Here is a 14,866-nt window from a genome sequence, read left to right on the forward strand (position 1 = left end):
CGTCATAAAACTGAACCTGACAGAAGACACGTGCACTTTACGTCTGTAACAAGCGTTTTCATCACAGGTAGCCTGTGTGCAAATAAATAAAAACACCTGTCATTTGCTGAAAAAACGACGAGCTCAGACATGCCAAGTATGTCTCATCTTCCCTCAAAAAGAGACAAATAAATGAAACGACAAGTTATGCCAGTTATTGTGTCTAGTTGTAACATTTCATCTGGTGGAATAGTCTTGGCATTTATTTTGTTAAACTGTGCCATCTCTCCCCGCCTACAGATGGCAGTATATGCAGTCTCGCATCTCTCCGGCCATCGATACCGGAAGGATCAGACGGGACGGTGTCACATTACAATACAGTGGTGCTGTGTGCCCATGCAACCTAATTTGTGCTTTGTGTTAGTCGCTCGTTATAAAAAAAGAATGTTCACGTTGGTGGTAGTTACAACCCCACTCACCTTAAGCTTATTATCGCGATATATGGTAGTCGATCATTTACAAAATCACTAACGTTAAATGGTTTCAGCTTCATTGCTGTGAACAGTACACCCTGAAACGAAGGTGCTGGAATGCGCGTCGACGGCTGCTAGGTAATCCAATTACTCCCTTTACTATAGTATTTAGTTTGATAGCACACAAATAAACCAAAAGCTATTATATTATAAGATATCACTGCACGTTAAACCATGCATGTCAAGGAGAGCAGGAGCGTTTTTGTCTTCTTGATCCCAGTTCAGCTGAGTTCAGTGAGCAGCATGTTCACACAAATCTAATCTCATGGGTAGGATAAGAAATTCAGAAGCTTGAAATATTTAACGATATTAGCGAAACGTTATCCCAGATTAGGCTGTTTGTGCACGAGCCCATACTGACAGTATTTGTGCGTGTTTTTAAGCAGCTATGTCTTCAGAGTTCACTCTCGATATCCAGCTGACAGAGTTGGGGTTTTCAAGCTGGGATTTCCCTCTCTGCGAGCCGCAGAGTGTTAAAGAGACATTTTTGCCAACACAGAACAGCATCGAGAAGTCATCACCTGGGACTCCAAAAAGCCATGAGGATGCCAGCATTGTCCCGAGTGGATCTGCTGAAAATAGTGTTCTACAAGACCATCAATATTCCTCCCCTGTCAAACAGAACTCTACAATTATTACTGAAAAACCCCAAGACGGTTTAACAGCGGTTAACGTAGAGGATAGGGAGAAAATAATTTTTAATAAGTGGAAGGTAAGAAAAAGAAGAACGTTTGCAGAGGGGAGAAACAGTGACAGAGAGCAATCTAGAGAAGACGATACGAGTACCAATGAAAAGGAGGAAAGTGAGGAAACAAACAGTCTTCAGATAGATGATCATATGTCTGTTGAGGAAAAAACTGATGAGGATGTAGAATTCGCTTTGAGTGATGATGATGATGATCAGGAGGATGAAGAAGAGGAGGAGGAGGAGGAGGAGGAAGAACTGGATGATGATATTTCATGTTCAGGTATTATTATTTTTATAACCTTAAATACATGATTTTGAATAGCTTGTGAGTTTTTATATTTTCTTTAACTCTTGTTTCTGTTTATATAACCGTTTATAATTTTTTTCTCTTGTTTTCAGAGACGCCTGAATCCGGAGAGATTGGTGAAAATTACTGTCATGTGTGTGACGCTACCTTTCCCACTCTGTTCTTACTTCGAGAACACTTAAATATGCACACGGGGGTCCGGCCCTACCGCTGCGATGAATGCAGCAAGCAGTTCTGCCAGTTAGTCAACTACCGCGCACACCTCCGTTCCCACTCGCAAAAGGCCTCAATCCACTGTAAGGTTTGCTCTACCATCTTTGAGACAGAGGAACAACTCCAGAAGCATTTGGATTCGAACCATTTCGAGGACGAGTTTTATCAGTGTGATTTCTGCAAGCAGATTTTCACCGACCTAGAGGTGTGCCAAGATCACGTGGACAAACATAGGCAACAGGCAAAAAGACATATGTGTCTCAAATGTGGTTCTAGTTTTCGTAAGCGCAAGTCTCTTCTTCGGCACTTGGAAGGGCACAGCAGAGGCGTCTTCTCATGCTCTGACTGCGACCGGACGTACTCCAGTAAGGCTTCCCTGTTGCGCCACAGCTTCTCCCACTCGGGCCTCCTGCCGTATACGTGTCTAAAGTGCAAACGGCATTTTCGTTTACCGTCTCTTTACCGAAATCACGATTGTAAGCCAGAGCACATCCAGTGCATGGCCTGTTTGGTTTTCTTTCAGAGTTCGGAGGACTTTGACAAGCATAAGAAGGACACAGGATGCTGGGGTCATCAGGGGGCCATGTCTTCAACGACGGATGAGATCCGGTGCATGGAGTGTGGCCAGGTGTGCGCGAGCGTGGAGGAATTAAAGCAGCATGGGAGCACTCACCAAAGGGTCCTGAAATGTGCTGAATGCGGGATGGGTTTCCGATCGTCCCTCATGCTTATGTCACACATGGGAGGACATGCAGCGCAGCGGCCTTGTCTCTGTAAAGACTGTGGCTTGGGCTTTCCACATCAACAGGGTTATGACAGCCACCTTAAAACGTGTGGACTGGTGACTCCACCAGTGGTAAGTGCCTTTTGTTATATACATATATCTGCATACATATTGTATAGCATATTTGTATAATATTTGCTTTGAATGCCTTTGAATTAATAACAAAAAGCTGACAGGAAATAAAGTAAACATTTACTACATTTCATACATCTCTTGTAGTCATTTTTTGTATTCAGTCTCTTGCGTCTTGACTCGGTTAGCTTTGTGCATGTGTTGTCATTTTTTGCCAAGCTTCTATAAAAAAACGTATATCTCAAAACTTTGCTTCAGTTTATACTCCATACACAACTATGCAATATGCATTTAATACATCTTTATTCATATTTTTATATAAAAATGTCACATTTGCCAAGTTGGACATCATCTTTGACCATGACTGTGTGTATATACACACAAATATTGTGTATTAATAGTTAAAGGGATAGTTCACATAAAAATAAACATTCTATCATTTATTTACCCTTGTGATGTTCAAAACCTGTATACAGTGTAACGCTGTAAACGTCTTGGTTGTCTTGTGCCATATAATGGACGTCAACCGCGGTCAATGTTGTTTAGTTACCATTGTTCACAAGATAGTCATACAGGTTTGGAGTGACATGAGGGTGAGTAAATGATAAAAGGATATACATTTTTTTTGGTGAACTATCCCTTTAATAAAAATAATATTTGTTCCAATAACATTTCCCTGTACAGTAATCTTATAGTAATCAACAATTCTCTTTACAGCCTACAACAAAGAAACCTAAACCGAAAGAAATCTCCTCTCCACAACAAGCGAAACTAATCATCCCTAACGTTGTCTTCCAAACTGTTGGTCAGGACTCAAACCTCATCACATTGTCACATAACAAGGTGGCCCACGTGATCCCATTGGGGGACCAAAAACAGCCTGCTGATGGTGTGTGGAAGTTTACTTTACCTAAAGACCCTCCTCCAGGCATTCCCTTGGTCATGATTTTGCCTGTTCCTGCTTCACAGTCCTTATCTACCTCAGATCCTACCAAAATCTCGCAAAACATTTTACCTTCATCTCTAGTCTTAAAAACACCATCTCCTGCTCCATGTGTTATATCCATGCCAGTGGTCCCAACCAGTCCTGTTATTTGTAAAGAGGCACAGAAAGACAACGCGGGACAGAGTCGAACCAACATTCCTGCAAATATACTGATACCAATGGAAGGCGATAACGGTACCGCTAGAAAGACGTGGACCATCTTGGAAGATAAGAAATCTAATGTTGGTAAACAGGCGGCAGATGTGGTTGTGCTAAATCAGGGTTGTTCAATCAGACTGAATGTTACTGCACATTCGGAGGCAGAGGGTGAGCAGAAAAGTTTGAAAAACCAACCGAACACACTGATAAGTGATGAAAAACATGAGAATGTTAAAGACAGCGACTCTTCACTTGTATTAGCAGAAGCAGAAGGTACTGTCCCTTTAACAACAATAGCAGAAAAGCAAACACTTCAGTCTTCAGTAATAAATAGCCTTGTCTCTGGTTCTTCAGAAATTGCTTTTGATAAAGGTCAGCTCAAAAATTCCAGTGAAGATCAAAGACTTTGCAAAGAAACCGTGCAAGAGGGAAACATGTGTGATGTAGAGGTGGAAGTGGATCAAGAAGTGGAGATTGGTGATGAAGACAGTGGCGTGGATATTTCAGAGGGTGAGCTTCATGAATGTGTGACTTGTGGGCAGGTTCTTCCTGAAAAAGATATGATCCAACATTTTATGAAGCATGCAGCCGTCTCTGACTCTCCTAATAAATGTGCCACACACACTACAGACCACTCCCCTTCATGTAGCCCATCAAGAAAAAGACAAAGGTCTGAAACAGAGCTCTGATAATGAATTCAAGAGTGATAATGTAGACCTTATAATTCTGCACTAGAAAGTCTTTTTATTCTTTTTTTCCCCTTTTTTATTGGAACATTTGAGTAATGTTGCCACCTTTTCCATTCCGTTAGAAAATATTTTTCTCTTATTTTTTTACGTTCTAAAATGTATGTATTATAAAACTGAATGTGTTTTGTGTTAATTGACTCTGATTTTATTGATTCGTTGATTTTACTGTATGTCAGTACATTTACTCCACAAATAAGCTGCAATAAATGTAGATTGGGACATAGGGAAAAGCTTTTGTTTTGTTCATACTACAGCTAGTGTCATTAGAGAATTAACAATCATGTGGAAATAGCTTTCATTATATGCTGCAAATTTTCCACTGCGACACATTGAAATAATTTCGAAACCACAGAGTGGCAATAACTACATTTTCCTTTTATTGTTATTAATACTGTTTTTCTTTTGTAAGTAATGTTTCATAGTAAACTTTGTTTGATCTAATCACCTTTTATGGTAGCTCTTTTGTGTTGGGTTGTTGGGACTAGCCTGCACTTTAGTCTTTTTCAGATTATAAATCATATAGTGTGAATGTGTACTGTTTCCTCTACCCTTTACTTTCTAATAGGAATTGGAACTAAAGTGTTAAAAAAAATTATTTTCATAGCCAAATGTTTGAATGGTGGCCCAGACTAAATTATGTCTAGTATAAGAACAAGAAATCAAATGCAAACGACAAGGCTTAGATGTTCTAATGAACCTCTGCTGTTCAAAATAAACAAAATGATTAAAAGTTTACTGTTGATAAAAGAAGAACAATACTTCAATACAGTAATCTGTAGACCAACACCAACGACAACTTGGGTATATAGTTTATATACATGAGTATAGTTGATGTAAAAAGGCTAAATTAAAAATATATTAATATTATTATAATGTTTAGGGCATTATTATATTTGTAGATGATGTAAATTACAAGGAACTGTGTCTTTACTTCAGTTTCATTGTTTTGTTTTGTTTTGTTTTGTTTTGTGTTCTCTTTTGTTTCTGTTCTTATTTGGCCATGAACTTCTGGTTCTTAATAATTTTACTTGTGTTTTCTTATTTAATTGAAATCCTACATAAAGAAAATATTAGTGGCAAAATTATAGCTTTAAATTACATTAATATATATTTTAGGGCAGAAAAAGCCATTATCATGATGAAAAAAAACAATTTAATTGTCACCCTCATTTGGTGATCGATTTACACTCTATTATACAGAGTGTATAAACGGAACTGCTGAACTTCTTTTTTTCAGTTCACATCTTTTATGGCTAATTTCAAGTCATTTTTGTATATGTAATAAAATTATATTGTATAAATAAAGATTTTCCCAACTTGGTGCTCTAACCAATTTGGCGGCTGTCGGAAAATGATACTCAAAGGCTACACCAACTCAAATAGCTCATAAGGGAAAACCTTGTGGGCTGAGACCGTTAACAATCCGATGACTGTGATTGTCAGTCAAAATCGAAGGTGACATGACTCGCTGCTCGTCTCTCCACTGGTAAGTGCTGTATAGGCTACTCTTCGTTGTTTTAAAAAGCTAAAATAACGTTGCACCTGTGACTTATTGTAGTATTGTATTGTATTGTATTAGAGTCAACACACAGTCACGCAATGGTTTTTTTTTGTAGGTTTGGTGTTCTTATTAATGCTGGCTTCAAACACTTGCCTCAAACAGCTATGAAACTACACATTTCACAGCGTGTGATATTTCGTGTGCTGTATAGGCTAGTGTGTAACTTTTATAAAGATGAATTAAGCTTTCATCGGTGTATTATCTCTGCATCACCACAGATCACGTTTGCATAACTTAGCAAATTAAAAAACATGTATAAATTTAAACAATATAAAAATGTATAAGTATAGGTTTTTTATCGAAATGTCAACGAAATGATAGCAATACTGCCGCACTAGTAAATGTTATTGCTATTTTAATGGATGAAAGGAAGTGTATGTTAATGTTTCATTTGAGTGGATTGCAAAGACCTGCTTTTCAAACTATTGTATATGACCGCAAATAAGCTGCAGTAAATGCTGAGTTATGTTAACGCTATAGTAGTTCAAAATATATTGTTTTTACATTAATATGATAAATGCATATGCATGTTTCATGCCTAACGTTTCTGTTCTCTTCTCAAAAGGGCACGAAAATACACAGGAAATGACAATCAAAGGTCCTCTTGCTGTTTTGTTCTTTTTGCTGATGGGTGAGACTTTTTTCCACCTCTTTCCTCACACCTCTGCTAGTTCGCGACCACTAAGCAAAGAAATGCGTGTTTTGCAGCAATATCCTGTTCATTATTGTGTGCACATTATGGGGGTGCGTGGTGATTGACAGCAGACTGGAGTGTTTTTCATGTGTGTTTGTTTCCTCATCTATATGTGGTTGTGTGATTGTGCATGCTGGCACCATTTAGCAGCGGAAGGTCTTTGGTGTTTTAGGTCATTATATAATATTTATTTGACAGGAAGTACAATTATTAACTGTGATTACATTTTGCTGTTCTTTTGTGGCATAAAGTAGATTTTACTGCTAAATTTTATAAAAAGTATGTATTTATGTAAGTATTAATAAGAAACTTTATTCATTTGTATACAGTATCTCACAGAAGTGAGTACACCCCTCACATTTTATTGTATCTTTTCATGTGACAACACTGAAGAAATGACACTTTGCTACAATGTAAAGTAGTGAGTGTACAGCTTGTATAACAGTGTAAATTTGCTGTCCCCTCAAAATAACTCAACACAGCCATTAATATCTAAACCGCTGGCAACAAAAGTGAGTACACCTCTAAGTGAAAATGTCCAAATTGGGCCCAAAGTGTCAATATTTTGTGTGGCCACCATTATTTTCCAGCACTGCCTTAACCCTCTTGGGCATGGAGTTCACCAGAGCTTCACAGGTTGCCACTGGAGTCCTCTTCCACTCCTCCATGACGACATCACGGAGCTGGTGGATGTTAGAGACCTTGCGCTCCTCCACCTTTCGTCTGAGGATGCCCCACAGATGCTCAATAGGGTTTATGTCTGGAGACATGCTTGGTCACTCCATCACCTTTACCCTCAACTTCTTTTGGGGTCGTTATCATGTTGGAATACTGCCCTGTGGTCCAGTCTCCGAAGGGAGGGGATCATGCTCTGCTTCAGTATGTCACAGTGCATGTTGGCATTCATGGTTCCCTCAATGAACTGTTGCTCCCCAGTGCCGGCAGCACTCATGCAGCCCCAGACCATGACACTCCCACCACCATGCTTGACTGTAGGCATGACACAATTGTCTTTGTACTCCTCACCTGGTTGCCGCCACACATGCTTGACACCATCTGAACCAAATAAGTTTATCTTGGTCTCATCAGACCACAGGACATGTAAACCATGTTCCAGTAAACTATGTCCTTTGTCTGCTTGTCTTCAGCAAACTGTTTGCGGGCTTTCTTGTGCATCATCTTTAAAAGAGGCTTCCTTCCGGGACGACAGCCATGCAGACCAATTTGATGCTGTGTGCGGCGTATGGTCTGAGCACTGACAGGCTGACCTTCAACCTCTGCAGCAATGCTGGCAGAACTCATACGTCTATATCCCAAAGACAATCTCTGGATATAACGCTGAGCACATGCACTCAACTTCTTTGGTCGACCATGGCGAGGCCTGTTCTGAGTGAAACCTGTCCTGTTAAACCGCTGTATGGTCTTAGCCACCGTGCTGCAGCTCAGTTTCAGGGTCTTGGCAGTCTTCTTATAGCCTAGGCCATCTTTATGTAGAGCAACAATTCTTTTTTTCAGAACCTCAGAGAGTTCTTTGCCATGAGGTGCCATGTTGAACTTCCAGTGACCAGTATGAGAGAGTGAGAGCGATAACACCAAATTTAACACACCTGCTCCCCATTCACACCTGAGACGTTGTAACACAAAAGAATCACATGACACCGGGGAGGAAAAATGGCTAATTGGGCCCAATTTGGACATTTTCACATAGGGGTGTACTAACTTTTGTTGCCAGCGGTTTAGACATTAATGGCTGTGTGTTGAGTTATTTTGAGGGGACAGCAAATTTACACTGTTATACAAGCTGTACACTCACTACTTTACATTGTAGCAACGTTTCATTTCTTAAGTGTTGTCACATGAAAAATATAATAAAAAGTGAGGGGTGTACTCACTTCTGTGAGATACTGTAAATATGTTATGTATTCATTCATACTTTTCTTTTTTGTGTGTTATGTAAGCTGCGGTCAGTGCTACAGAAGGTAAGAAGTTCTATATGTTTTTTAATGTATTCTAATTATTTTATTGAATTTTATTGGAATTTACTGTAATTCACTGGGTACATCACATATCTAAGCAGCTATATCTTTCCCATAGACAGCGGCTCATGTTATGGAATAAGCCCTGGCACTATAGTGGGTATTATATTTGCTGATGTTGCCCTGACGGTCCTGGTTGTTAGTACCACATACTGGTATGCCAGCAAACGCAGACAAAAGAGGGAAAACGGTAAGACCTGATGCATACACTAACAATTGTCTCATAGCAATTGTGAAATAGCCAGAGAAAATGTAACATGCACATGTTCATGTGTTTCTTTAGCTGATGAAGTCTACATGAATGTCAGAGCAAACTGCAAATCATGAAGATCTTTGGAAGACTGACATGAACAATTCATTCAATAAGATTTTTTTCTGACATGATGTAATTAAATATGAGGTTAATATCATTTATGCCATGTAAATAAGAGATAGTGTATTATGCAATGTTTATGTCATGAACAAATCAGCATGGGTATTTATGTAATTTCAAACCTGTATAAATGACTTTGTTCCGATGAATATAAAGATATTTGGAAGAATGTTAGAAATTTTCAGTTCAACATTGTTGAACATTCAGTTCGGGACATTGTTGACTACCATAGTAGGAAGAATTAAATCGTAGTCAATGGTGCCTGAGAACTCTTTGTTTTCCTAAATTCTTCAAAATATCTCATTATGTGTTCAACAGAACAAAAAAATACAATCTTTTTTTCCTACTATGGTAGTGGATGAAGTCCCAGAACTGAAAATTGCTAACATTCTTCCAAATATCTTTCTCTGTGTTCATTGGAACAATGACATTTATACAGGTTTGAAACAACTTGCGGGTGAGTAAATGATGACAGATTTTTCATTTTTGGATGAACTATCCCTTTTAGCATAAAATGAAAGGATCAGAACTAGCAAACCATTCAATGCCTTAACAGCAATAAATATATAACCTTGCCTTTTTGTGGCTAATTTAGGTGCCATCTTTTTATCCTACTGAGGTGAGTTTTTTTCTTGGGAGATTATAAGAAACCTTTGTTCTTCTATTTTTGTAAAAAAAAATGTTGTGGGTCCTTGTCAGAACAAGACTCTATATAGACCCCTTATTTCACACATGTCTAGAACAGATTTATTAGATAAGGAAGTCTATACTTTAATCTGTATCTGCCTCATCCTTTTAGCACAAGCCATTGATAACATTTGGCTTTAAGTTTCTATATTGCATGTGTTTAGTGCAGTGCTGGAAATGGCCGAAATTCTGGACAGACTCTAGTCTGGACATAGTTTCTAATATTAAACCACACAGGCCATAACGTTGATAAAAGATAGAAATCCTGTACTTTGCTTTGTGGAACTCCCCCTTAAAGTTCTTAAAATTCACAGGTTAGACTGTAGACTGTAACATTTACAGCCCTGGAAAATGCAGATATATATATGCAGTTTGACAATTGTGTTATCTAATGATCTTATACTGTTGCAGTCAATTCTCTTCTTATCTGATAACTGACCACAAGAAGAGACTGTTTCTGGCTGCTGATCTGCCTCATCTCTTTTATGTGCCTATAAGTGTTGGCAAAGACAAAAGCCATTAACAAAACTTGGCTTCTGTCATTGGTGTGTTTGTGTCTTTGTACATCTGTGTTGTTATGTTGCTATTGTGACCAATGAGTGTAGTGAGTGCTCTGGAATCTCCTGGAAATTCCTTGGTCCAAAACAAGCACAGGACTGTGACTCTTTACATAAAAAGAAGAACAACAAAGAAAAGACTCCGCACAAGGGAATTTTTACCACATAAATGACTTCTTTAGTTATATGCAGACTCACACGGAATCTACATACTGTTTCTTTTATGCCATTGCAATAAAGAATATCACACTTCTGTAGCCTCAGTGTGTGGGCGTGCATTAAAAAACTATAAATACTTTTTTCATATATTTGTTAAATAGTATATAGTAATAGTAATATACTTATTTGGGTCAAAAGCCCTAATTTATACAGTAACACGACAAATAGAGATGATTTGTCTAGACTGAACCTTGCAAAGTAACCTGATAATTGTACCACCAACATAACTGTTCAGAATAAAAAGAGCAGAACAGGTTCGGAAAATTCACACACTACATTTATGAAGTTGTTGGAGTGGGACAAACCGTAGATTTTGTTTTCTTTGTTTCTGAGGTTATCAGGTGATGGCTTTAGTAGTCACATCCTGTGCTGCGAGGCCTTTAACCACAACAACACCCAAACAAGTTCCTCTCACTGGCCTCTTGCTCTTACACACCTAAATTATGAGTAAATGAAACTGCATTGGTAAGAAAGCAACAAATTATCAAAAGTTTGATGAATTTATCTTGGTAAGCAAGAAAAAACTGCTTTGGATAAGCATCATGATCTGAAGGCATTCTGGAGGGCACCGTAAGACATTCGGAACCGGATCAGGTAAGCAACATGGTTTGAAAAGTGACATAAAATATTAAATATACAATAAAAGGAAAAACCAACATAACACCCTACAATCTCACGTCTGACAGCCTATTTTGCAAACAACATCAAGATAATAATGAATCTGCTTTCGAGTCAAATAGGTAATGAATAAATACACTTATTAAGCATTTATAACATGTGAGTTAAAAATCGCTCACTATTTGGCAGGTATTTCGTTAGAATCCCCCTTTTTATTTATGCAGTTATAACTGCTTTATAATGCATTTGTAAATGACTTATTAATCATTAATGAACACATTTATAAATGCTTTGGGAAATGAAGGGAACCTTAATGTAAAGTGTTACCCAAATTTTCAATTACCTGTGACCTATATGACCTGTAAGCACAGGTTTAGGTTTAAGCTTTGTAGTATTTCAATTGTTTAGTTTTTTCAAAAGAAAATTACAAACACTAAATTGTGATTTAGTATGGTTTTGAGAGAGAGAGAGAGCGAGAGAGAGAGAGAGAGAGAGAGAGACCAATGTTACCAGACTAAAAGTACATAAACTCCTCCCTCTCATCTTTGAGTTCTGTTTTGATGGATGTTGATAAGTCATCATCACAGTGTTATTTAGCTACAGGCAATGTCCATATCATTTGCTTTGATATTCAGCGTGTCCTAGCGCTTCAAGACGCTGTTTCCAGAACCCTAAGCAATTCTCTTTTGTGTTCATAATGGGAAGGATTCTATGCTTAACTGTCCCTATGTTTGTATTATTAGGTGAGTGAACTTTACAAACATGCCCACTTTTCAATTTTAATTAAAATTTTATTATATTGTTTATTTAAATGGAATAGATTTGATGTTTTCTTTTCTTTGATAGAAAGCATTACAATGATTCATTTTCTCTAGGGTCAGTAATATTCCTGTAAAGCTTTCCTGTATTTGGACACTTGTCTATGACAAGAAAGTAAATCATAATATAATATCTATGAGTAAACAATAAAATTAATAATCAGTGACTGCTGTCTTTTGAGCATACTTTATTTGTGTATACTTAATAATTAATGCGAGTAATGAGGATAAAATGGCCTTTTTAATGCTATATATATTGATTTATTTCAGAACACACTGTTCCTAATATTTTTTCCTTTTTTAGTTTCATCAGCAGTCTTTGTTGAGGGGAACCAAGGTAATAAATCCTGTCTGCACACATCTCTGAAATACAGTTTAGTCTGTTTTTATTTATTTTTTGCATATTGTAACATGTCAGTGTCTTTTCTGATCTCAGACTGTAGTTCGTGCTATCAGCTGGAGATTGGAGCAGCTATTGGGTTCATTACCGGTGACATCCTCCTCACACTCCTCCTCACACTCTCAGTCTACTGTTTTGTGTCTCATCAGAAAAGGACAGGCAGTTCACATCCACAGACCAGATGCTGCAGTTCAAGTACGTATTTGAGGTTTGTAGGAGAGATAGAATGCATGAATTGGGATTAATAAGATCCAGTGTTTATTTTATGATCTAAGGCAAAACTACAACTCACCAGTCATCAATGAGATCGAAAATGACTGAAGTGGAATCACATTATCAGGTAAACAGCGTAAGCAACTTCTTTCACTGTTTACATGTATTTATTTTCTGTTGTAAAACTACAAATAAAGCACTATTCATAAAAAGTATTTAATACAGATATTTAATACACATTTTGGTTGAATTTTCAAAACAATAATAGTAATCAAAATGTAAATGATTTGTTATATAGTTACGTTAACCATAAGCATTTTGAAATGTTATTTTACAGGAGCTTTATGGTGTACAGTCAGACATATACAGTGATCTTCAGCAGTATCAGAAATGAAATCACAGTGAAGTTTCAAGGTATCCCAAAGTGTCAGATCATCTTTTAAAAAGAATTGTAATCCTCTGGAGTGTTACCATTCTACATGACAGCAATTATCAGACAATGAATAGTGATGTTAAGGGTTTTACATTCTAAAATATGGTTGGACGTAGTATCATGAATTGTAGTATATTTTTGGGCTTTAATGTGTTATGATGCCATAACGTGATTGCGACATAAATATGTATATACAGTATATGATTTGTAGACATTCACCAAAGATTTGTAGTTTTGATGCATATGATTCCACTATCAAATTCTTTTAATTGATCTGCCATGTTCAAAATATACCTTCAGATCAAAACTAGTATATAGTACAACTTAGTGCAACCTTCAGATCAAAACTAGTATATAGTACAACTTAGTACAACAGAAATAAATAAGTTTTATTAAGCTTCCACGATTTTTGACAATTCTTCTATTGCTGGTATAGCAGGGTGTAGATAAAGAGTGAAGCCACAGCCACAATTTTTTTTATTAAGCTAAGGAAGTGGACACCATGTGGTGGACCTATTTAGAAATCACATGACTGAAGTGAATCATTTCAAACAAAAAATGAAGGACATAAAGGCCATAGACTTTTAGGCCAATGAGACATTTCTTATTATGATTAATCAGTTCCTGAATTAGCTTCCTTAGGCACACATGCACTTGATGTTTGTGCTCTCAATAAATACCCAATTACACAAAAGAGTTTTAGTGCAATGTTTAATTAATATTAATTTAATTCCTAAATGATTAAAACAGAATAGTTTTTGGCTCCTTCAGAGCTAGTAGAAAGCAGTTAAAAGAGGATTTTGAAGAACTTTTTTTATTTATATTTGTTGTTCATTTTCTCACCCTTAAGCCACCCAAGATGTGGGTGACTTTATTTGAAAACAGTAAAGTTTTTTGCTGGTTTTATGGTCATTGGTGATTCATAAAACTCCACAAGTGCTGTTTTTTCAAGAGACATTTGATCATTCACCAAGGAAACATCTCCTTTGATTTTTTTACTTATGAAAAGTTATTTTGGGGTCAACTACCTTCAGTGTCCACAAGAGTGCAGTCTAATCTCAGAGTGTGTCCGTGTCACGTCACCTTAAAATCCTTATACCAGTTTTCCATTGTCTTATTTTGAAGCTGGCTTCAGTGTAATGTACAGTTATGTTGTGTTGTTGATCTACACCAGATGTTATATTTCTTGTGCCTTCTTTATGCCAGACCAGAAATTTAGGGGATTTATTATGTAAATAGAACTGCATTAAATCCGGGGATCTGAATATTCTGAGCAACAGTGACACATCTACAGGTGTAGACTATTTATTTCTTCAGTGGTTTTAAGACACGTGCATGTCTACCATTCATCATGTGTGCTTAAGACAAACCCCTCAGGCTGTTTATCAAACATTGTTCATTGAAAACGAGTTTTGAGGGCAGAGAAAACCCTACCAGAGGGTTTATCTCCCTGCAGCTTCAAAGCAGCCCATTCAGATCATTCTCTGACAGAAGTCCACTAAATTACAATGTAGTACCCAAATGCTTTGAACTGTGCATCCAGCTTTTGTGTTGATTTTCAAGTGCGACAAGTTGCTGTATAGCAACAGGTGGAATGTTGGGGAAATGTACCACTAAATGATACAACAAATGTCAAAGTATAAATGGCTGCACAACAGGTATTTCTGCATGTGTGTTAATTCTATTTTACAGCAACTTTTGTTTTGCATATGATACACTATTTCATCTGTAGTTCTGTTAGATCCAAACTAAACAGAGAATATTTTCAAACAATTTACAGGGGAATGA

The 14,866-nt window shown here is 37.3% G+C and overlaps 3 protein-coding genes across 5 annotated transcripts; all 3 read left to right on the forward strand.

Annotated features, from left to right (window-relative positions):
* Window positions 1–337: 337 nt before the first annotated feature.
* On the forward strand, window positions 338–5,117 carry wu:fe05a04 (zinc finger protein 197). Of its 3 annotated transcripts, none has more exons than XM_057339969.1 (4): window positions 338–1,480; window positions 1,600–2,576; window positions 3,294–3,993; window positions 4,075–5,117. In XM_057339969.1, exons 1-4 carry the CDS (start codon window positions 901–903, stop codon window positions 4,407–4,409), a joined length of 2,592 nt encoding a protein of 863 aa, XP_057195952.1. In that variant the 5' UTR covers window positions 338–900; the 3' UTR covers window positions 4,410–5,117. The 3 variants fall into 3 exon arrangements, with proteins under 3 accessions (XP_057195952.1, XP_057195951.1, XP_057195949.1); XM_057339968.1 differs by having other exon boundaries at window positions 338–590; window positions 896–1,480; window positions 3,294–5,116; XM_057339966.1 differs by having other exon boundaries at window positions 338–590; window positions 899–1,480; window positions 3,294–5,116.
* A 758-nt stretch (window positions 5,118–5,875) lies between these two features.
* Window positions 5,876–10,634, forward strand: hcst (hematopoietic cell signal transducer). Its single transcript, XM_057341141.1, has 5 exons — window positions 5,876–5,955; window positions 6,596–6,661; window positions 8,683–8,703; window positions 8,819–8,950; window positions 9,044–10,634. The coding sequence occupies exons 2-5, from the start codon at window positions 6,616–6,618 to the stop codon at window positions 9,085–9,087; spliced, it is 243 nt and encodes an 80-aa protein (XP_057197124.1). The 5' UTR covers window positions 5,876–5,955; window positions 6,596–6,615; the 3' UTR covers window positions 9,088–10,634.
* Window positions 10,635–11,598: 964 nt separating this feature from the next.
* On the forward strand, window positions 11,599–14,720 carry tyrobp (transmembrane immune signaling adaptor TYROBP). The gene is made up of 5 exons (XM_057341140.1): window positions 11,599–11,957; window positions 12,337–12,369; window positions 12,469–12,627; window positions 12,708–12,772; window positions 12,983–14,720. The coding sequence occupies exons 1-5, from the start codon at window positions 11,912–11,914 to the stop codon at window positions 13,037–13,039; spliced, it is 360 nt and encodes a 119-aa protein (XP_057197123.1). The 5' UTR covers window positions 11,599–11,911; the 3' UTR covers window positions 13,040–14,720.
* Window positions 14,721–14,866: the final 146 nt, after the last annotated feature.

This window comes from Triplophysa rosa, linkage group LG8 (genome assembly GCF_024868665.1).
Source record: "Triplophysa rosa linkage group LG8, Trosa_1v2, whole genome shotgun sequence".
Lineage (NCBI taxonomy): Eukaryota > Metazoa > Chordata > Actinopteri > Cypriniformes > Nemacheilidae > Triplophysa > Triplophysa rosa.